A 24,110-nucleotide genomic window follows, 5' to 3' on the forward strand; every position below is an offset into this window, starting at 1 on the left:
ACCTCTGAAGCCTCTGAGTTCACCTGTGTTTCCCTGTGAGGTTTTTGTTAGAACATTTAATGGTTTAGTTCCATGTGGGCACTAGCAGTCAGTCACCTTTGAGATTTGTCTCTTAACTATCCGCACTGCTGGAGGGAAGTGCTAGTACCAGTCACCTAAAACATTACATAATCCCCAAAGCATATGTCTTTGTCTTAGATGTAGTTTTTGACCCATTGGTATATGTAGGAGATCTGCATTCATAAGGAGGGCTGACTTAGGATGCTGGAAATTTGAGCTCATTTTTCTCAAGCTCGGAAGTTTTCTGGTAGGGGCAAGTTCAGATTAAAATGTTCTTCTTTTCCTGAGCCACAGGGTAGCTTATTCACAAATTATGTCTTCTGCACTTGGATGCAGTTAACTATACAGATATTTGTTTAAGTGTTTTCTAAAATCTGTGTCATATTCAATCAGTCTATCCAAGCCACATTTAAAATACACAATGTCATTATGAGATATTAAAAAACATCTAAAAGTTTGTCCCACTGTGTGCAGGTAGCACTATGATATAAAAGCATAATTTAATAGTATCAGCTGTCTGGTCAAGTATATTTTCCAGCTATAACTAAGGGTTAGCTTGTTTGTGAACAGTTTTTCTTTTAATTGTTTTGATTGGAAATCTACTTGAAATGCATTACACATCCTTCCTGCCTTTTTAAACAGGGTACTGACTATAATCTTTTCTCAATGACCCAGGATCACCATTGTGACCGTGTCTTTCCCCAGTGGCTGCATAGTGACCCACTCCCCCCCAGGGCCTCCCGAGATATAGGGGAGGCTTGCCCCTGCCCTCGATAGTCCCAAACCCCAGCGGTTGGTGAGTCTACATGTCTGGTGTTGCAGTTGGGCAGCCTCCTCCCTCACGGTCAGGCATAAGGAAAAATAATAGCTCTCTCTTATCTGCACAGTTTCTTCAAACAATCCCCCTCTTCCCTATTTCTGCTCCATCAAGGGATGGAAACCAAACTTGTTGGAACTGGATGGGAGTGGGAGCTTGAGGACTGTATTATGGGAAAACTACACATGTTTTGTGCTGAGCCTTTATCATTTTTATTTTGATGTTGGCTCCTCTGAGGCCCCCTTTTCTTCTTGGTTCTAGAGTAGATTCTAAATGTAGGTAATGCTGTGGAATGGTATAATATTATGGGGGGAAAATCATAGTAATTCATGTTTGTATTACAATATATGGCTTTCAAAACATTTTTACATACATTATTCTAGCTGATGACCATAAGAGTCCTTGGAGGTAAGTAGGGGAGCTGTTAGTAATCCCATTTTATAGATAGCATAACTAAGGCCCAGAGAAGTTTTTTTTAACTCTTCTTTTACAGAAAAGTTTAAATGATATGCGCAAATTCGAATTTGTGGAAGATCTAGTAAAAATCCATGCAGTGTCACTGAAGAGCTTGAAAAAGGAGGTGGAGAAAGGATTTGCTCATTCATTCTTGAATTTGTCCATTCAGCAAATATTTACTGGGCACCTACTATATGCTAGGTACCATTTTATGTGCTAGGGATACAATAGAAAATAGGCCAAACAAAGTTCCTGTGTTCATGGAGCTTATGTTCTAGTGGAATAAGACAGGCAACAGACAAACAAATAGTATATAATACAATATCAGCTATTGGTAAGTGCTACTGGAAAAAGAAGAGTCAAAAGGGAGAAAATCATGGAGTTTCTTAACTACGTGGGTAAGATGAACCACACTGATTTTTTAAAATATCAGAGTTTTTAAAACTTGAATGAAATGCCCCTTTGAAGACGGTGAAACTTCGTGAAAAGAGAAGGAATGGTGCAAATATGCATCATTGTAGATTACTGTGTCTTCTAACATTTTGGGTTACTGATAGATCTGCCGCATTTGACTTTGCACCTTAGCTCTAAGATGGTTGCATGTGCCCAGGAAAAGGCCATATTGCCACAAGCATCACCAGGGGAGAAATGGAAACAGTAATAAGTTTCTCAAGTCCCCCAGGTAGAGATCCCCATCCGTACTGAGAATGCCCTTTGATGTGCAGTTGCCAAAAGGAGAGAAGGAGAGAGGTGCCTGCTTAGAACTGATAGCTATCACTTACATCTCATTGGAGAACCTCTATTGTTTTGTATCATAAAACCGCAACAATTATAGGACCATCATGGAACCTGCTCAATCCGTTCACTGAAAATTGTTTGAAAGTGTAACACTTGACTACTGTGGCTTTGGGTTGTCCTCATTGTTTTTCAAATTAATACCTTGTCATTGTTTCAGCAGGTGTTAAGAAATGTTACTAGCATCCCAGGGGCCAAGCATTGGCCCTTTGCTTGATAATTGTTTGCTTTGTATCAGGAAAAAAAAAAATACAGTCCTACTGTTTCTAAACCTTCCTCATTTTCACCCTGGAAATTACACAGAAGTGTTAACTAACTTCAATTTACAGCGCCTGACAGTCACGTCTAGTAGAGAAATGACACTTTATGATCTAAGGTAAATCACAGTAATGAAAACTAATCTTTTTAGTTATTAGCAAACATACATATCTACTGTGGAAATTTGAGGGGTTTGTGGCCACTCTCCTAATGACCTACATTACAGTGTTTTAATAGGTTTCTTTGGAGATAACTTTGATTGTGACATCTCAAGCAGTGTGCTTTCTGAGTTTCTGTTTTTTTACTTCTCTACAATAAATCGTTTCCTAACTGCAGGATGAACCACCGGCTTACCTTTCCAGAAAATCTGATTTATTTAAAAATCAAATCCTCTCCTCCTTCCCCTGCCTTTTCTTTTCTTTTCTTCTTCTTTTTAATCCTTGGACTTTAAGGCTGCACTGGAAGCAAAGACAAATGGTTTAGTGTCTCCTCTGAGTGAACTAATTAATTAGCAAATACTATATCCACTCAGGTTAAACTATACACACACACACACACACACACACACACACACAATGAGACTTGGGTAGGAAGGGGTATAGATTGAAATACAATTTTTTTTACTTAGTACTTTCTCAATTTTTTAAAAGAGGAAAAAGGAATGGAAAGTTCCATCACCCTTCTGATAATATATTAAGGACAGTGGAAAACAGTATGTTTGGGTATTCTTCCATGCAGGTTTCAATCCAAGGCAAAGTCAGAGAATATCTCTGGGTTATGCAGTAAAGATTTATCCATTAGATAAATTTGCTAGGAAAAAATTTTTCATAGAAAAAATATTTATAAAATCCTACAATCTCAATGCCCTCCTTAGCCAGGCTTGATTTCTGAAAGAGGAAGCAGTTCTAGTATCAATTCCTACCAGCCCAGGCTGTGGACAGCAATCCCATGCCTCCAAAGGTGATCCAGCAGAAGCATCTCAGAGTGTGTGGGGGCAAGTAGAGGGTAAAAGTGAATGATAAACAAGGAAGAGTGGCTGTCTGAAAATTCGTTTTCATGTTTTCCTGTTTCTTTACAGAAACCCGGGATGGACGTGGCCGACGCCTACGTGACTTTCGTCCGCCATTCTCAGGATGTCCTGCGTGATAAGGTCAATGAGGAGATGTACATAGAAAGGTTATTTGATGTAAGTAAATGCCTTCTCCTCCTTGAAAACCAAGGAGGAGACCCTCCAAAATGTGACAAAATAAGAGACAGGAGGATAAGTCACATTTTGAGAAAATGGATTGGTTCTGATTCAGACTAAATCTTTTCCTCTCCCTCTGCCTTAGGCTCTTATCTGTCTTGTGTCTGTTCTGAACCCACTCTGGTGTGGCAGTGTCTCAGTCCCAATCTGTGTGATACGTAGGACGGCACACAGCCTCTCGGCAAGCAGGCTCATTCCTGCACGAAGCTTGCAAGGCAGCTTTCTCTAACTGGCAAAGACCTTTCTTGGTCATGGTTTTCCTCCTTGCAATCTGGCCTCACTTTAGGGAGATATTCTCATCAGGGAGGCTGAGACCAACTCCCTCTCCTGGGGGTGGCGCCTCCCTGACACCAGCTGTGGCGTGCAGATGTGCAGTAAATGTCGCATCGTTATCACTTCAAAGATAATTTCATTCCTGGAAGACTCGAAATCCTTACCCTGGGTTTTGGCAAACACTTATATTAGAGTTGCTCAGTCAGTTGCAGCTGTAAACCATGGTGCCCCCTGCCCACCCAGCCAGCTGAAAATTTGTGAGAAGCAGGTGTACAAAGAATGAGTACATTGGGCTGCGGACCCAGATCAAACTTCAGAAAATGCAGATTACCAAGGGTTAATCATTTTTGAGCAATCTTATTTCCACTGGGACTGCATCTGCACAGCAAAGCAAGCCACTGAGGCAAAAAGACAAAAAAAAAAAAAAAAGGAATCTGCTTCAGTCTCAAATTGCCTGTCTCTTTTAGGCCAAAGCAGATGGGGCAACCTAATTTAGCCAGGTATTTTGTCTCGGGTTTCCACCGAGTTTGCCAGTGTAGACCCGGCCAGAGTGCATGGAAGCTGATGTTCTTGTCTCCCTGTGGCTCTGAGTGTGCAGCCTTCTTCTGTCTTGTGAAACGTGAGCTCCTTCTGTCCAGGTTTCCATATTTTTAGTGCCAATGCGAACATTAATGTTTTGGTCTACTATGGAATCCGTGTTTCTATTTTTTTTTTTCTGTGATTGTGTTCAGCAATTTACATTGAGTTTGTGTGTGTGTGTATGTGTGTGTGTTTTTGTTCCACAGCTAAGTGAGCTCATTGTTGGCACTGCTTTCTGATTCTGCGGCTTCTGACTTTTATATGCTTTGTCTTCCAGCTCATTTGCTTTCCTCGTGTGTTGAAAGGCTCCTTTCCTTTTTTTTCTTTTCTTTTCCAATCATCCCCTTTCTGTGCTTGATACCCCTCTTTCCCCTGCATCACCTTTCCTCGACAAAACCCTTCTTACTTTTTAATTCCCACCCGTCCTCTCTCAGATAAAAATGGAACTTATCTCTCATGTCAAATGTTTTATCACATTATATCAAGTGGCATGAATTAGAATCAAATAATCTTCCTGTGTACATCTTCTAGCATGACCCACATCCACCGAGAATGCCTCATACATGCATAAAGCTCACCAGCGGGTCCTCCCCCTTCTCTGCATGCATGCCTTATATGAAAGTACTGAGCCTAGAATGTCCGGGGCACAATCACCATCCAATAGGCATTGAAAACAGAGACAGGCAGCACCCTCGGGTCTGCAGTTAGGAGTGTGGACACTCTGCCCATCTCCACTGAATTAAATTCCAAACCACAAATATTCAAGAAGCCTGTGGGTTGTTCTTTTCAATGCCTAGGTTGCCTTTTTTTCCTTTGATCAGTATCTTCCGATTCTCAGTTTTATGTGGCCCGTGTGTGCGTGTGTGTGTGTTACTGTGTGAGTGTGTGTGAATAACCAATGACCTTGTGTTCTCTAAAACTTAAATCTAGTACTGAATTTGATGTTTAATCTGCAGTTTAGCTTGTTACTTAATTGACAAATAATCTACCCTTGCCTCTCTTTTTTTAAAATTAGAAGTACAAGCAAGGTAGCCTTGCTGAACGCAGCAAGGCACGTTATCTCTTTTGTGGCTCTTCTTAAAGGAAAGTGCAACCGAATCTTTATGTAAAAAGGAAAAGTGCAGCCTTGGCTAGTATGGATGGTAAAACTGGACTTGCCTGACTGTTGAAGACCACAGGCAAAGTTCAAGCCCTCCAGCCTTTAATGTAAATTAATAGTAAAAAGAAATATTACTGAGAATATTTTTTTTCCAAAAGCAAGTTATAGTTAGGAACATTCAAAAATTCACAAGTACCTCCAGTCCCTTGTTGAATTCCACTGACCAGCATAAAATAGCATCAGTAACACTGTGGAAACCCCCACAGTTTAGTCTGATGTTGTCCCAGTTTGGTTTTCCCAACGGAGTCTTAGTTATACCCTCCTGAGTATATCTGATTGTAAAGGCTTAACTATTACAATCACTCACTGCACATCACTCCCGGCCCCGTGGAAAAAAAAAATTTTTTCAGGAGCTTATTTAGATATAACAAGTTTCTTTGCCGTTTACTTTCTTACTTTCTAAATAACCTGATCTCCTAATTTACAGAATATTGGCGCTAGGCAACCTAACTGATGTAGTGCAAAAAAAGTTATTGAATCTGTCATGGATTTAAAACATTTGTCATTTTAAAAACCCAGAGCTTCTCAAAAAGCTTCATTACCATGCAGCCTTAGTAATTTAATTCAGTACTTACTGTTTTTCTATAATCTAGCAGCAAAACATCAGATTACCAACATGTTTGATTATTTTCGGCTTCTGTTTCCTCAAGCATGGTGTTTATTTCTTTGTGTATATGCTCTGCAAAACTCTTGTGTCCACCAAGCTAAACAAGGGAATAGGAATATCAAGGCAGAAGGGTCTGTGAAAGCTGCCACTCTAAATTTCTTGCTGCAAATGAACTTATTCTTTAAATCCCATTCCTTAATGATAGCGGTCCTGGGGCAAGTTTCTAAACAATTGGCAGAAACCTATTGAGAAAGACTTGTTGATCTGTGAGATTTTTCTTCCAAATCGTTGCATTTTGATAAATGGCAAAAATGAATAATAGCAAATTAACATTTTGAATGAAGAAAAAAAATATATATCTCCGAGATTGTTTGCTGTTTGGGGGTTGTTGATTCTGACTGTTGTGTCATTCTCTGGTTTTTAGTTCCTGCTGGCATCTGTCATTCAGAGGCATGTTCTAAGAGTTCCTGTTGTGTTTTTAACTGTGTTTCAAGTCTCAGTTTTATTTACCTGATAAGTCCTTTAAGTTGTTGCTATTTAGTATTGTTCCTGTTTTTGCCCTTCTGAGTGTGCCCTTGTAGAAAAGGCTGGATGGTTTTAGTGTGTGTTTGTATTTGAGAATATTTGGATTAATAGCTGGTCATTTAACGGTGCATTTTCTGCTTTAACTAGGCCCCTACCCAGTGCTCTCTGAGCTAGTTTTCTCTCTGCCACGTCATTGTACTTTTGGCTGGAAGTGGGTGCTTGTGGGAGATTATCGGCATAGCATTTGGGACTCTATATTTGATGTTCTGCATTTTTATCTATTTTATTACGTAACTTAAGAACAGGCTTTCCAAATTCATCTTCACCGATTTTTTTTTTTAACCAAGCATTCTCTAGGTTTATTGGAGAAATACATTTGGACATAATGTTGCCTAACTGGGTTGCTTTTGCCATTAAGATTTCTTTGTTTATTAATATAATTGATTTACCTAGTCTTTCTATAAAATACTAATGACTTTTTTGATAACGCACCTAAGAAAAAAAGTAACCAATCCAAGACAAAGTGCTGATCAGAAAAGAATCGGCCAACTGTTTCCCATAATATTTCAGATGTGCAGCTGGACATTTTTTATCTGCATTTTTATATTTTTTCGTAAAAAATGAAGGGTAATTGTATATTGTTTTCAGTTGCTGCAAAATAACAGTTTATAACATTTTGAAACAAAACATTCTGAGATTTACAGCAAGAGAATATTCCAATATACACAAAAACAATGAATTCAAATAGATTAAAGATGCTGAATTTTTAAAAGAAGATCAGACTGCTGTGAGACTCAAGTGGAAGCTTAGCCTTCTTGAAAATTATTGCTGACATTCAAAGAAAATATAAAACATGGATATGAAATAATCTCCATATTCCTAAAGCAGCAGCTACAGAGGAAAGCACAAGCTCAAGAAATAACTTGAAGACAGTGATTTAAAGTTGGAGTGTCCATAAATCATGCAGATGGCTTTTCCCTCCTTCTCTAGTGATTAATTCAACATCTTCCCCAAAACAAAAACATGCTTTTTGAAATTAGAGATCAGATCATCAAGAGAAGCACCTAAGATTTCAAGGTCTAAACAAAAATTAATTTTCTTTCCTCCTTGTACTTCTTGAAGACACAGACTGAGAAGAAAATCGGGATTAAAAGAGATGTGCTTAGGGTGAATTCATCTGCTTAAACCTCACAGGCTCGGAGATGAGTGATTAAAAAGCCATCTCGAGCTTGGATGGAATCCACATTGGTGGTAATGCCGCATCCGCACTGGCTTTCTTCAGGCTCCGTGTCATTGTGAACCAGACCCAGGGAACATTTGACTGGAGATGATACATGGATTATATAGGTCAATTATACACTTAATCTGCCTTCTGGAGGATTAAGTATTTGCAGATTGACTCTGCATTTGGCTTCTCCGTGGCAGTTATCAGATCAGGAAAGGGCCTCTTACCAAACTGCCTCATAAGAACTTAATCAGACAGTGTGGTCAGCTTCGGAAGGGGCTGCTGCTCGGTATTCTTTGCCTCGCATGGATTTTAATTTGCTGTTCCATTTTCAGATCGTGTATTTGTCCAGTTTATGTGGCAGAACAATAATTGAGTGTGACTATTTCCCTTGAAAAGGGTAATTTGAAACATGAAACCTTTGCCTATTAAAATATATTGGCTATATTTATATATGAAACCACAGATAACCTTATTTTAACAACCTTATTAAATTACTAAAGCACCATACATGTGAGCATATCTCAATCAAAGTAGGAATCATCCTGCTGGAGGATGAAAGTACCAAATAATAGGCTACAAGGAGGACATGACACTGTATCTGTAAGGTATCTCACCAACTGTCCAGGTAAGGGAAACCACTTCCAAACATATGAAGTGAGGGGAGGTGCATAGGATTCACTAATACAATAAGTTGCACTTCTAAGGGGCTGATTAAAGAAAATCAAGGCATATGGCATTCTAGACACTGAGACAGTGAGTTATCTCCTCTCTAAGCAATAAGCAGACGTGAGTGCCCTGAATGGGACTTACTGTGCAGTGATCATGGGCCCTGCCTCTGGAACCTTCAGACCTGATCCTTACTAGCTGGGTGACCTTGAACAAGGCATTTAATCTCTAAGAGCCTCAGCTGATTCATCTATACGACAGGGATGATAATCGTGGAGTTATTATGAGGGTGAAATGCCATATGAATCTGCAGCATCGAGCTCTGAGGAAGCATTGGTAAGTGTTAGCCATCACCACCATGATCATCACTATCATCATCATCATCAGAATGGACATGCTTTCCCCAGCCCTCTTTTCTTCCTTGTTAAACATAGTTTCATATTCATGTTAAGCTGCTATGAGTCTCCCCATCACTTTAAGACATTAACCCCGAGCTTGCTTAGAATTGCTTGATGTAGAGCAGCCTGGTTACCTTTTTTACTTTTCGTAAAACATCTTTCTGAAACAGGCAAAATAATGATGGTCAGGAGTGGGGCTTTGAAGTAAGAGAGACAGAAGGAGGAAACTTGGTTTTGCCACTTTCGAGCTTTCTGATCTGGGGTCAATTATTTCACTTCCCTGAGCCTCAATTTCCCCATCTGTAAAGAAACTGGCTTCTTACAGTTTTCGTGAGGACTAAATGATATAATGAATGTAGACAGACATAGTTAAAAATTCAAGGAGTGTTTTATCATCATCATCCTTATCATCTCATAGAACTACTTGTTCCTTCAAGTGATTTTGAAATAACCTAGCTCTACCCCCTCAACAAAACCACACTGCATTGCCAAATAAATCAGAATTAACCTTCGGAACTTCAGGGTTTTGGGGGGTGGGGGCAGAGAGAGGGAGGGAGCAATTAATACCTTTCACTATTAAGATGCGGTATGTGTATATTGTAGACATTTAGAAAATATAGCTAACCAAAAAATAAGAAGATTAAAATGTTGTGTTCTCAGCACCCGCAGATTATTATCGGTGGGTTTTTTTTATCTTTTTCTATATCATTATATATATATATATATTATGTACTTTTTTACTAAAATGAGTAAGCAAAAAAATTGCTTTTTAAAGTTAATGATCACTATTTCCCATGCCGGTAAATATTCCTCTAATATACTATATTCAAAATTCCCCACTTGTCCCCAAAATATTCTTTACAGCTGGTTTGTGCAAACCAGGATTTGATGCAGGGCAAGGTTGTGATGCCCCTTAAATTTATTTTGAACCAGCACTGGCCCTTTTTTCATGATCTTGACTTGTTATAGGGACTGCCGTGCCAATTGTTCTGCAGACTGGAGGAGTTTATTACTATCTAAACATAGAACTGATTTGCTGAGAAAAAAAAAAAAATCAAGCTGAATTCAACCAAGTAGTTCTTTTAAACATAATTAGTAACTTAGCAGAATTCAACCAGGGTTTTTTTTTAAGCTGTTCTCTGTATGTAAGGAAAACTTCTGAAGCTAGTTTAAAAAAAAGAGATTGAGGAGGGGCTAAACTGTAAGAAACTCAGAGAGGCCAGAGTACAAGGTGGCCATGTGAAGACGTACAGAGATTTTATCTACTGGAATAAGGCACAGCTATCTGAGCTGGGTGGGTAAATCAGAGGGTCACAGTCCAGCATTTCTTGCGTCACTGTAACTGCTTTGAAGTCTTAGACTGGTGACTTTGACACACACATGCCAATACTATTGGGAAGGGTCCTTTTTTAATTCTACTGGGATTTTCCCCGAGGTTATCAATCTGAAATTAAGCCCTCCAAATCAGTCTGAAGCTGAGCTTTTCCATACCCTTTAGATCAAATTTTAATTGAACTGTGACCTCATCTCTATCCTCAATTATGAAGCTAAAGAGCATGTCTGCCAGGCTACTAGGACATCCCTTAGAATCTGTGAGATTACATGTATTGAAACCAGAAAGCTAATCCAAATGAACTGGGAAAGGCAGTTACAGGAAGAAGAGACAGTTGATTCTTTCACCTATTTTTGAGCCCCAAAGTAAACTCTGGCAGTTAAGTCATACCCTAGGCCATGCATTACAGCCGTAGAGTGTCATTTCCCAAAAAGAATACAGAAACTGGAGACAAGCTGGGGGGAAATGAGAAACCTATCACTCACCTTGATTGATAACATTACCTACTAAATATTGTTACATAACGGGTATCTATATATATATGATATATGTTTTAAAATATGGTGTGTGTGTATGTATGTGTGTAAGATATATACCTTATTAGGGAATTAAGTTTCCTTGGCAGAGGAAAACCATGTATTCAGTCCCAATCTAAGCTCTGTTTGGATTCTTGGAAGTGAACCTCAGGATACTTCCAAGCTAAAATTAAAAAACAATCCAAGTTCGTTTTCATGACTTATGCCCTCCAGTGCCACTCAAATTCCCAGTGTCTTCATGCTTTCTCTAACTCCCACCATCCAAATCTGCTTTTAACAGATTTGATAATTCCTCTTCTATTAGGATGAGAGGAGATGAACAGAGTGTTTTTGTGCTTTTCTGATGCCCTATTGCAGTGAATAGTATTCAAATGTCAATCCCCTCTTCCCCATGGGCTTCACAATAACAAGTGAATGATAACAATTAATTCCTTTGCTTTTGGAGTCTTAGGTATAGAAACACATTTCCATTCCACATGGACTTGGGAATGCTTCGCTCCATGCCTGGGTAATTTGAGCTTTCAGCAATCCTGCATACAAAAAAGATAAGGGGCATTAACAGATTTGGATTAATCATGTTAAATGGGTTATTACTATCCAAAGGAAACTGAGGGGTTTTTTGTTGGTATTCTCACAGATTTACATTTCTGTAGCATATCTTCAAGCAGTTTTCTAATCTAGCTATTTCCTTCCACAGCCATTCATAGAAATAGATCTCTCTTACTTTCAGGCAAACCTTACATAAAGCCAGTCTTGAATTTTCTCTGGAGCTTGTAGGCAATGAAGAGTTTTGCTAAGTGTCTTTATCAGAACAGCTTTCTGTGTTCCAGAAGACATTTGGTGAAGACAGTTAATTTGTTTTCCTTTCCAGAGGAGAATGTTCCATTAATCATTCTAAGAAGCCAAGCTGATTGCTCTGTTACGTTAAGGTCACAGTATTCTTGTTAACATGACCCACACGATACTTCTGTGTCTTAGAACAGGGTTTTTTTTTTTTTTTCTTGTGGCAGACTTATGGCATGGAAGCAGTAAGCAACAGACTCAAACACAGTACACATGTGCAAGTATGCATGTGCACACACACACACGCACACACACACACAAACACACAGTAGCCAAAGCACATTTTGTGGAACAAATATTATCACATTGCATTGCAGGAGACGAGCTGTGCTAAATCCTCAAATACTTCTCATTTATTAAACAAGTAACTATTTCTCTCCCTGCTGGGCTCCAGATAGGCTATCAAAAGATTTCACAATCAATACCTAGATACATAGTTACTGCTCTAATTATTTTAATGAAGGAATTTAAATTTTGCATAGGTTCTTGTTATTCAAAATGTAATCCACAGGCCCTCAGCATCAGCATCATGTGGAAGTTTGTAAGAGATATATAGTCTCAGCCCTAACCCCAAACCAAATGAATCAGCATCTGCATTTTAACAAGAGTCTCTTTGATTCAAGTGCACATAAAAGTTTGACAAATAGTGGGCAAGATCAATTACTTCAAACTTATTTGCCCCAACTCACAATAAGAAACACATTTTACATCGCAACCCAGAGTGCATGTACACACACACAAAACAAAAGTTTATGAAACAATATGTGATGCAGTCTGATATTTCCTATTTTTTCTTTCAAAAATTTCAGTGTAACAGATACAATGATTCTACTACACACAAATAAGGTTACAATCCTCAGTTTCAAAAATACCTTCCGAGGCAACGTTTCTCATCCTTGGCACCATTGACATTTTGAGTCAGATAATTCTTTGCTGTGGAGTGCTAGTCTGTGTATTAAAGGATGTTGGGCAGCATCCCTGGTTTCTGCTCTAGATACCAGTAGCAGCCACTGTCCTTTTCAAAATGAAGAAAATGTCTCCAGATATTGCCGAATTTCCCCTGGGCGGGGCGGGGGGGGGCAAAATCATCCCCATTTGAGAACCGCTGATCTGCACGAGCTAGAAAAGAGGTTACCACTAAATGTGTACAGGTAGCCCTTCCTCTCTGGATGTAATACAGCCTTCTGCCGCTGCCATCATCACACAAAAACGTGATGAGTATGATGCAGCAACAACAAAGTCAAGCTTAGGAATTGTTAAAATGATTTCTCAAGAAGTCCATGTGTCCATCTGGGAGTTAGCCTGGGAGCCTGTGCCAGTCTCTGAAGGAGATTATGTTGGGAGGACTCCATGCAATGATGGGAAAAGCTTGTGAGACATCCAGGACCCTCTTCTCCCCTGACTGTATCAAGAATAGTCCCACTTGGAGCCAAAGGAAGGAACTGGAACAGCACGTTAGATCAGCAATACAGCTTCCTACTTTGGCCTCCCTTGATTACTTCTCTTTCCTTTACTTTTTATAATTCCACCCGGACCTCGATTTAAAAAAAAAAAAAAAAAAAAGTCTTGCTTCCACCAGGTGGCTGCAAGTTATTTTTGTGTGTCCAAAAACCTGAAAAGAAGGCTCAACTTAAATACTTCATTCATTCCAAATTCCCAATTCAGAAGAGAACAGTTAACAGCCTCCTGTTCTTCCGTTAAACTCCTGCTGAGTTGACTAAAAATCCAGTTAATAGTGTCTAGTGATTTGCCTCCAGTGTGAATATTCCTGTATCAAAAGGCTTACAATGATAGTGTCACTTGCCATATTGGGCTGCCTTGACTGCCTTTGGCAGAATTTTCCATTCTGACCATCCCTGGACTGAAGCCAGTTATACCAACAAAGCTCCAGGTCTTGCCCAGGATGGGAGTATTATTAATTACCAGATCTGTGTGCCAACCAAGGTATAAAGCCCCTCTCATTATTTGTGTAGAAAAAAAAGATTTTTTTTTTTAGAAAAGAACAAATAATATGTAAAGTAAGCAAAGTTAAATGCATGAGTTGCTTTCTAGTGAAATTTCTTTAAAATCATCTTTTAAGGAAGAGAAATATCACTCCCTTTTGTTCAGAAAATTCATTCTTTGGCCTAGGAAATCATCCTGTTAAAGAGAAAAGACTCAGTTATTAGGTGCTTCATTAGTTTGGGGAACTCTGAGTTAGTGCTTCTACCGGGGGGTGATTTTTGTCCCACAGGGGACTTTTAACCATGTCTGGAGACATTCCTGGTTGCTACAACTCGGGGGTTGGGGGCATGTTACTGGCATCTAGCAAGCAGAGGCCAGTGCTGAACCTCCTGTAGTGCACAGGACAGCCCCTACCGTAAAGGATGATCCAGCTCAAAATAGCAACAGTGTAGAGAGATTGAAAAAACATGCTCTAGATGATACTTCTACCAACACAAATCATTTGTCTTTAGTGAATGGATTATTTGAGTTTAAATCATGAGCATGATCTGTGGGACTCCAGTGACTGTCTCTAAAGGATATTCTACCTGGTAGATATCTCAGAAACTCGTCTCAGAAATCCTTTTGACAACCTTCATCCAAAAACATCTTTTTAGGAGCTAAAAAATAAAAAGCAATTATTAACACCTAATTTTGTCAACTTGAACTTAACACTCATCCGTGTATAATTCCCATAGAGCACTAATGCTTCAACAAAAACTCAGATCTTGTCAGTTCGATGAGTCACTACAGCCTCCTTCTACTGAAAGTTGCCCTGTCAACTTTTCATTTTTTTTTTTTTTTTTTTTTTTGATACGGAGTCTCGCTCTGTCGCCCAGGCTGGAGTGTAGTGGTGTGATCTCTGCTCACCGCAAGCTCCGCCTCCCGGGTTCATGCCATTCTGCTGCCTCAGCCTCCCTAGTAGCTGGGACTACAGGCACCCGCCACCACGCCTGGCTAATTTTTTTTTTTTTTTTTGCATTTTTGGTAGAGATGGGGTTTCATCGTGTTAGCCAGTATGGTCTCAATCTCCTGATGTCGTGATCTGCCCCTCTCAGCCTCCCGAAGTGCTGGGATTGCAGGAGTGAGCCACCATGCCTGACCGCCCTGTCAACTTTTCAAGGGACTTGTTTCTTTATATCAAGCAGCTGTTAGGAGCATAGGCTTTGCAGTCAGACATTTCTAAGTTTAATTCCTGGGTCTGCCACTTACTAGCTGTGTGACATTGGGTAAGCTACTTTACCCTCTCCAAGACTCAATTTTCTTTTATGTAAAAAAACGTGGATAAAAACAGTAGGTAGCTTTTTGAATTAGGAGGACTAAATGAGGCGATGCCTCTAAAGCACAAACCACAGTGCATGGCACATAGAAATGACTGCATGAATATCTCTTCTTATTGTTGCCATCATCAGTAGTGGTAGTGGTATAAAAAACCAACACACGGCCGGGTGTGGTGGCTCACGCCTGCAATTCTAGCACTTTGGGAGGCCAAGGTGGGTGGATCATGAGGTCAGGAGATTGAGACCATCCTGGCCAACACGGTGAAACCTCATCTCTACCAAAAATACAAAAATTAGCTGAGCATGGCAGCGCATGCCTGTAATCCCAGCTACTCCAGAGGCTGAAGCAGGAGAATGGCTTGAACCTGGGAGGTGGAGGTTGCAGTGAGCCAAGATCGTGCCACTGTACTCCAGCCTGGCAACAGAGCTAGACTCTATCTAAAAAAATAAATAAAAAACAAGACACACCCCACACCGTTTCCTGATACTAAGGTAGGCTTTGCAGCAGAGAGAAAAGTAGCGATACATTCCACACCAACAGGGATCTTTACCAGCGATGAAATGATCAGAAAACATGATAGCAAGTAGCAGAGAGCTCAGTTGTGCCACAGTATCGCTAAAGGAAATCTTTCTTAGACTAAAGTAATATCCCAGTGAGATGGAAGCCTCAAAGAAGGTGCCCCAGGAGGCAGGACTGGGCTTAATCTACAGATGTCCAGGATTTGGGGAGGCGAAAGAGGCAGGAGTCTATGCTTAGGCACTAAGCAAGGAGACATTATTGCTTCCTTTGGGAGTGTCCCTGACTTACCAACACTGTATCTTCATTATGCTTCCTTTGGGAGTGTCCCTGACTTACCAACACTGTATCTTCATTAGCCATAACAGGGCTTCTCCTTGGAAATATTCTTTCAGAAAGGGGATTACACTATTCACTTTTAAACAAAGGATGGCTTCAACCCGGTTATGATGACTCCAATCTAGGCATGTAGGTATCTGCTTTGTAGGCATTCACTGCTCGAGAACCTTGAGGGCTAAATTCTTTTTATATATGTGTAATTTTGTCTTTTAATGTTTGCTTCTTAACCAGGGGTGTGTATCAGAACTACATATGTACTTTTTCATTTTAAAAATATACTCATTCCAGTTGTACATTAAATATTCTGATTCAGTAGATCTAAGGTAGGGATTAGACATCTGTTTTTAAAATAAGTTCCAAGAGTTTAATCTGGTCAAGAACCACTAATTTAGAGCAGTGGTTCTCCATTGTGGGTGATTTTGACCCCTACAGCACATTTGGAAATGTCTGGAGACATTTTTGACTGGTGGCGGGAGGGTGCTACTGGCATCTAATGGATAGGCGGTGAACATCCTACCATGAACGAGACAGCCCCCCCATAACAAATAATTATCTGCAAAAATGTCAATAGTGCTGAAGTAGCTGAACCCTGATTTTAAGGATAAAAGATACTGAAATACATGTTTATTTCTTTTTTTTTTTTCCTTTTTTTTTTTGAGACGGAGTCTCTCTCTGTCGCCCAGGCTGGAGTGCAGTGGCGCAATCTCGGCTCACTGCAAGCTCCGCCTCCCAGGTTCACGCCATTCTCCTGCCTCAGCCTCTCCGAGTAGCTGGGACTACAGGCGCCCGCCACCACGCCCGGCTAATTTTTTGTATTTTTAGTAGAGACGGGGTTTCACTGTGGTCTCGATCTCCTGACCTCGTGATCCGCCCGCCTCAGCCTCCCAAAGTGCTGGGATTACAAGCATGAGCCACCGCGCCCGGCCAATACATGTTTATTTCTGTTAATACCCTTCCTACTTTGTATCCTACAAGACTTTATAACTTTATTTATTCTGTAGCAATACTGTGGAGAGATGGGAAGAGATAGTATGATTTTCATTTTAAGACAGTAAACCTGAGGTCCAAAATGAACTTACCCAGATCCTCAGGGCCCTTTCTTCTGAAACTATGGTATTTTCATCCCCACCTCTGAGAGCACTGTTATTGCCTACCTAATTCACCACTAGTGTCCGGCGTATGTAAGCCTTCAATAACCATTTGTTAAATAGGTATTGATGACTTCCTAGCCCTGATAGTATTTTATGTACTTTGTCGAGTATATTTTCGGTTTCCAATTCTAACTCAAAAACATGAATTAATTCCTTAAAAATCTCACTGTGGATTTTTGCAATTGTCAGTTGATTTTTTGTAAGCCTTGAAAATATAGTATTCTGGTTCATGCAATGGATAATGAATTGCTTTGGCCCATTTGATTTTTTGGTGAATTTGAAGATTCATCGGAAAACCTTTTCTGTTCTGACAACTTTTGAAACAATCTTGCAAATGTTTTAGTTCTGTTTTCTGTTTTCCACCTTATTGAGCATCTGAAGCCGAGTCTAATTCTCTGGGTCAAGACATTTTAGGACTCTCACTTCATACTACTTAACCCCAAGTGTCACTATCCAGTCTCGAAGATGTTAAAAGAGTGAATTATCAGGCCAGGTGCGGTGGCTCATGCCTGTAATACCAGCACTTTGGGAGGCCGAGGCAGGCGAATCACAAGGTCAGGAGATCGAGCCCATCCTGGCTAACACGGTAAAACCCCATCTCTACTAAAAATACACACACCTGTAGTCCCACCTACTCGGGAGGCTGAGGCAGGAGAATCACTTGAACCCAGGAGGTGGAGGTTGCAGTGAGCTGAGATCGTGCCACTGCACTCCAACCTGGGCGACAGAGCCAGACTCCATCTCAAAAATAAATAAATAAATAAAGGTGAATTATCTAGAATTGCACTGCGAGTAAGTTCCCCGACTCTGAATACAGTGCTCTTTCTGCCATACTCTGTGCCTCTAGAAGATGGGCCTACAGTGTTTGTCAGCCCAAAGCACATTCTGAAAGCTGCTCTTTTGATACAAATCCCAAAGAGGGCTTTTAGGGGGAGAAAAAAAAGGCAGCATTCTCCTAAGAGGAAAACAGGAGGAAAGATTCCAATTAATTGAAGTTTCTAATAAATGGCTGTTTAATAATAACAATTATAACATTTATTTAGAGTTTTTTAAATGTATATTTTCCTGACTGTACATTAGAGATAATAGAACCATCTTGTTAAATGTGTTATTTCTTTTAAATCCTCTTAGCAGCCCTAGGATATAGGAACCTTCATGATCTCCGTGTTACAGGTATTGAGGCCAATGAGAGCCAATATTCACTGGGCGCTATGTACCAGGTACTGTTCTAGGCACTTAAGTGTAATAATGCATGTAATTTTCATGATCTCCTTGTGAGGTAGGTTTTTATAGATGAAGAAGTTGGCTTACCGAGTGGCCAACTGACTTCGCCAAATTCAGAAGCCTGGAAAATAGTCAGTCCTAGATCCAACCTCTTTCTTTCTGACCACAAGAGTAGCCATGTAACTATAATATCTTAGGCAAAAACTTTACACTATTCAAATATTTGCTTCCTACCCCTAAAAGCCCCCACTATACCGAGTGCTATGTGTCCCAAATTCATCCACTGGGCTTCTTACTGTAAACACCATGTCCCTCATGGCATCACCGCAGGATATAAGACAAAAATTGTGATTCTATGACCCTCTAGCTAGAACGTGGCTTGTTAGCCACAACTTGTCCACTAACAATGATGGGTGTTGCATAGCTAATCAGAGAGACCCCTTAATGAAAATTCAACCCCATTAGGGCAGGTCTTTCCCTGAATGTGAGGACATTGTCACTGGACTCAAGCTCTATGAACACCAGCAGACCTTGGTCCTAAAATGATCCCAGAAAGCACTTCTGTAACCCACTTGAGGGTGAAACCCCATCCTCAGCTGAAAGAGACTACAGAGCAGTAGGGAATCTTGCATACCATATATGCTGCAAAATCCACTTCTACCTAGGCCTAACTAAGGGGTAGGTCTCAGCTTTCAGTCTATCTCTCCCTCTGTGTTCTAAGATCTTTTATCCCATAAGAATAAAGTTTTGTGGTTTATTTGGGGGGTAAAATGATGGTAACACAATACCATTACATCCCAGACAGTTGATAAATGGTTTAGGGTAGCAGCTTAAGTTCCTTAAGCAAAGCTTGACACAGTGGTATTATTAAACAACAATGCTCAAGATTTCCCAATGAGGTACTGTTGACTCTTTTAACCTACCTACCTAGCTAAGTTTTCAATGGCACTATGAGGTTTCACAGGTTAGCAATACTTTATGGAGAGGGGAGGTGAGTAATCGACAATTATAGAATAACATGGTTATACAATCTGTGCATAATGCAAATGGAGTTGCAACTAAATCATTACGTGGTCATTATCCAATAATGCCTAAGATGTCAGCAATGTGAAAATTTGTGATCAGGTATCACCAAAGTCCTTTCCTGATTTATTTCTAACCAAAGCTTATACTAAACAATGTGACAAGGTGATGAAAGAGAAAAAAAGTAAGGAAGGAAAAGAAAAGAGGAAAGAAAGAAAAGAAAGAGAAAGGAAAGAAGAAAGGAGAAAAGAAAAAATGGGAGTTGTTTTTTCTCTTGAAACTTTAAAGAGCTTACCAGATAGATCGTCAGCTGTTAGCCAGCTCTTGAAAGTGGCAAATCCCTTGGCCATTGGAAAGTGGTCTATATGCATTGTTTCTAAAGAGTTTGTTTATTCAAAATATGTCTGGTTTTGGCATTCAGGTTGGGGGCTCAGGGGCAGTGGCTGAGGTCAGCACTGCGTACCGTTTAATGAAGCTCACTCTTGCCTGTGGTTTCTGAACACCATCAAATAGTGGTAACTGAGGCAGAAGGGTAAGTGGATGTGGACGTGAGGGAATTCTTATAAAGGCTCCCCACTTGGCTTACACAGAATTAGAGAAATGGAGGCCTGCTTGCATTTGTTGGTGCACATTAGAAATAAATTTGGGCATTCAACTTAAAGAACTCACTAACGACAAGATGCACAAAGAAATGCTATTATGTATTTAGCACAGTCTTTGTAAGCTTGGCCAGGCAAGGAGGCTTATCAAAAGAAATATGTAAATAACACAACCTGCTTTACAAAGGAAAAAAGAATAAAATTAATCCAAGACATTCGTGGCGTAATACTATTTTCTGCCCTCGGCTTTTCTTTTTATAACTTGAGACATGCAGCCTAACAGTCCAGCACAAACAATAGCACACTCCAAAAAAACCCAGACCCAGGGCATCCCTCCGTCCCTAGGAAAGAACTCCAAATGCGTCTCCAGCCTCACACACAATATTATTATGAAATCTGACATTGTCATAGCCAAATCTTTGGCTTGGGCAAAGTCCCCCCTTCCCCCTCCTTTGGGGGGAAAAGGGGGAAGCGTCAGGAGGGGTGGGGGAACGAAGCCAATCAAAGTTAAAATAAAGTCTCCTTCTAGCAAGACTACTGTCTATAACATGTTGTTCCTTATAGAAAGTGGGATATGGTGGCATTTGCTTGATTAACTTGCTCGACAAAAGTGACAGCTGCTGTGGGTGCATGCGGATAAGCTGCACGGCGCAGTTCCGCCTTTGTACATCTGTCAGCAAAAAGGGAAGAATAAAGAGTGAAAAGAGACAAATTGGTCCCAAAAGACACTCCATTCAACTTAGGAGGTTTGCCCCATTCAGGCGCTTGCTGTGCGCCTCAAGTACTGAGAGCTTATTCAATTTCATTCACTCTTTCGAATGAACCCACAAGTGTTTAATTTCTTATTCTGTCACCTCAAAAGGGTAGGGGGTGTGGGGAGGAAGGGGGAGGGAGCCTTGTGGACGGGAAGCATTGACGGCAAAGCAGAGTGATCCGGGCCTCACATATTAACTCATGGCTAATTTATGATTTAACTCTCTGTGCTCAGGCCCTAGACCCATCTGAACACTTCAATGGGGGACCTGACGCAGACTTCTTACCTCCTGGCTGGTGGATCCCAAACCATCTGTAGCTATCGAGGGCACCCAGCATGTTGAATGTGTATCTTATATAAGGACAATGGTCTGAGGTTTGTGCCTTTTACAGAAATGAGATGGCTGGCTCCCCAGAGTAAGGTTTGGGTAAGTGATCTGGCAAGTGGTGTGTGTGTGTGTGTGTGTGTGTGTGTGTGTGTGTGTTCGTTCTCCCTCCCATAAAGAGAAAAAAAATAGAGTCATATGCAGTGAGAAGTAGAAAGAGGAGAATACGGTTTCCTGAGAGTAAAAATAAAGCAAGAGGAAAGGGCGCCATTGGAGGCAGAACCCAGCTGTACATGGTGAAAACACATGTTAACTTCTAAAAAGCAGCACTTTGTCTTTATTTTCCTCATTGCTGGGCCCCAGGCATCAGAACCTGTTTTCTAGATTCCCCTAATTGGGCAGTCGCTATGGACACCCAAATATTTCCTCCTAGGAGATCAAGATGCCCTCTCCATCCACCTGTGCTGGCTGCCGTGCTCTCCCCAATCTGCTGCCATCTTCCCTCCTCCAGCCTTCATGCCACTCTGCCTTCTCTTCTGAAACCCAGCACCCCTCCCAGCTCCTGGACCACCATCTGAATATTGTCCGTGCACCCAGTCCTTGTATGTTGACTGCTTTTTGGAAACCACTCAATGCCATATCCAGCTCCTAAAAAGATCATGCTCTTGCCTTATGAGAAATCATTCCCCAAAGAGCTCATGTTCACTGAATTGAAATAGATCTAGTTTCAAAACTGTTTAGAGGACTTTGGAAACTGTTCTTAACCCAGTTAGAGTCGTTAGGTCTTATTGTCTTCAAATTCTAGGATTCCAGACAGTACCTTTTAGATGGTATATTTGTGTCCTTTCACTATCTGCTTGAAAACCAGCTGTGTGGTTTGATGTAAAGCATTCGATTTACCTATTCACCTGAATTTTTTCCATGTAATAGCGTGGAAATTATGTACATACGTAGATCATGCTTTTGTATGTTGAGAGTAATGGTGAAAACCACCTCAGCCCAGGAAACCAACTCCCTAAAATCAGTTTGAATTTTCCTAAGTAAGAACTTCAACTTTGGCTCACAAAACTCTAATGATTCATGACTCTAGAAAGTTTAATGTGTGCAAATTATGAAATTAGCCCTAATATGATTAGCCAACCCTGTTTTAAGAAGGCAAAGTTGGCACTCCACTTTATCTTTCCGTTCTGTACATGAGTTACTATCCTTATTTTAGAGTATGATTTCTATAATCATTTCTATATGGTATGCAAATTTCTTATTCAGTTGCTTACGTCAATCTGCTTGCGAATTAATGCAGTTCACTCTAAATGCAGTTCCCATACCTAAGAAGCGATCAGGGGAGTGGGCAGATGCTGTTCGTGAACAATCTGAATTCAGTTCATACGCTGAATCCTTCTCCTACATCTTAAGTTCTTGTATGCATATCAGAGAATAGTTTTCAGATAAATTATTCGCACTGCTCACATGGATAATGGGTGGTAGGATGTGCCACCAAAACTGGAATTTTCTTTTTGACATAATTGAGCTTTAAAAGATTGAGATGACTTGAATGTGCAAATTCAGATTGTAACTATACATTTTCTCAAAACAGGAAGTTCCTTTGAGAGGATGGAGGCTAAAGGCATGGGGGTCCATTTTCTCAATGCGCAGGGAGGCCTATGATTAAATCCCCCAACATATCCAGAGAAAAATAGGCCCTAGAAAAAGGTATTGTTAACAGTGGTCAGTTTGTTAATGCCCAAACTGCACACCTGCTCTGGGAGACCCAGGTGGCAGACAGGGCCTGGTTAGAAGCTGACTGGGGCGTAATCACATTGGGCTCGTTATTTATGTCTCTTGAAGAAAGAAATGGTCTGAACTGAGAAATTCAGGTACATAGGAGAGCCATTCCTTTTCTCTTACATATCACAGTTTCCCGGTTTGCTTGCAGAAAGTAAGGGGTCAGCTTCTGATGTTTGCTACAAAACTTTTCTATGTAATGTGTCACAAAATCGAGTTTTCCTGATTTTGCTGTCATAGGTCCTGCTGTTGAGCCAGGGGTATTAAAGCAGCTGGTGTCTGGCCCATGTTCCATTTTTCATTCAGGATTTGACCATCGGTTACTTTTTTTTTTTTTTTTTTTTTTTTTTTTGAGACGGAGTCTCGCTCTGTCACCCCAGCTGGAGTGCAGTGGCGCAATCTCGGCTCACTGCAAGCTCCACCTCCCGGGTTCACGCCATTCTCCTGCCTCAGCCTCTCCGAGTAGCTGGGACTACAGGTGCCCGCCAACACGGCCGGCTAATTTTTTGTATTTTTAGTAGAGATGGGGTTTCACCGTGTTAGCCAGGATGGTCTCGATCACCTGACCTCGTGATCTGCCCGCCTCGGCCTCCCAAAGTGCTGGGATTACAGGCTTGAGCCACCGCGCCTGGCCATTGGTTACATTTTTATTTAATTTCTTACACATTCCTCAGTTTCAGAAGTTATGTTGTGTACAGGCAAGCACAGATCTAATTCTGACATCTAAGTTATATTCTTTCTTTCAAGGCGGCAGGGCCTTGGAGGCTAATCAAAAGCGTTAGATAGAGGGGGAAGGTATATTCTGATATTTGGGTACCTTGAGTTCAAAGGTGGGAGGGTTTTGAAGGTTTTTGCCTTGCTCTTCATTTAACTTGATATTAATAGGGCATTCATGTAGTCATAGAAAACATTATTTATCAGCCGGGCTTGGTGGCTCACACCTATAATGCCAGCACTTTGGGAGGCTGAGGCTGGTGGATCACTTGAGCTCAGAAGTTTGAGACCGGCCTGGGCAATATGGCGAAATCCCATCTCTACAAAAAAATACCAAAAAAGTAAAAATAAAAATAAGGCATGGTGTTGCACACCTGTAGTCCCAACTACTTGGGGTGCTGAGGCGGGAGGATCACTTAAGCTTGGGAGGTCGAGGCTGCTGTAAGCTGAGATTGCCACTGCACTCCAGCCTGTGTGACAAGGTAAGACCCTGTCTCAAAAAAAAAAAAAAAAAGAAAGAAAGAAAAAAGAAAAGAAAAAGAAAACATGGAACCCATGGGCTTCACAATCTCTGAAGTCTCAGAAACAGGAAAAATACAATAAAAATTAAAAGCCAATTTATTACATATGAAATTACATT

At 40.6% G+C, this 24,110-nt stretch overlaps 1 protein-coding gene across 21 annotated transcripts in view; it reads left to right on the forward strand.

Moving 5' to 3' along the window:
* Positions 1-24,110, forward strand: part of CADPS (calcium dependent secretion activator) — a 477,516-nt gene that overhangs the window by 433,043 nt on the left and 20,363 nt on the right. For all 21 annotated transcript variants that reach the window (XM_063630798.1, XM_055260407.2, XM_055260410.2 and 18 more), the window contains one exon: positions 3,465-3,572. In XM_063630798.1, the coding sequence (XP_063486868.1) occupies positions 3,465-3,572 (108 nt within the window). The remainder of the gene's footprint in view (positions 1-3,464; positions 3,573-24,110) is intronic.

This window comes from Symphalangus syndactylus, chromosome 21 (genome assembly GCF_028878055.3).
Source record: "Symphalangus syndactylus isolate Jambi chromosome 21, NHGRI_mSymSyn1-v2.1_pri, whole genome shotgun sequence".
NCBI lineage: Eukaryota > Metazoa > Chordata > Mammalia > Primates > Hylobatidae > Symphalangus > Symphalangus syndactylus.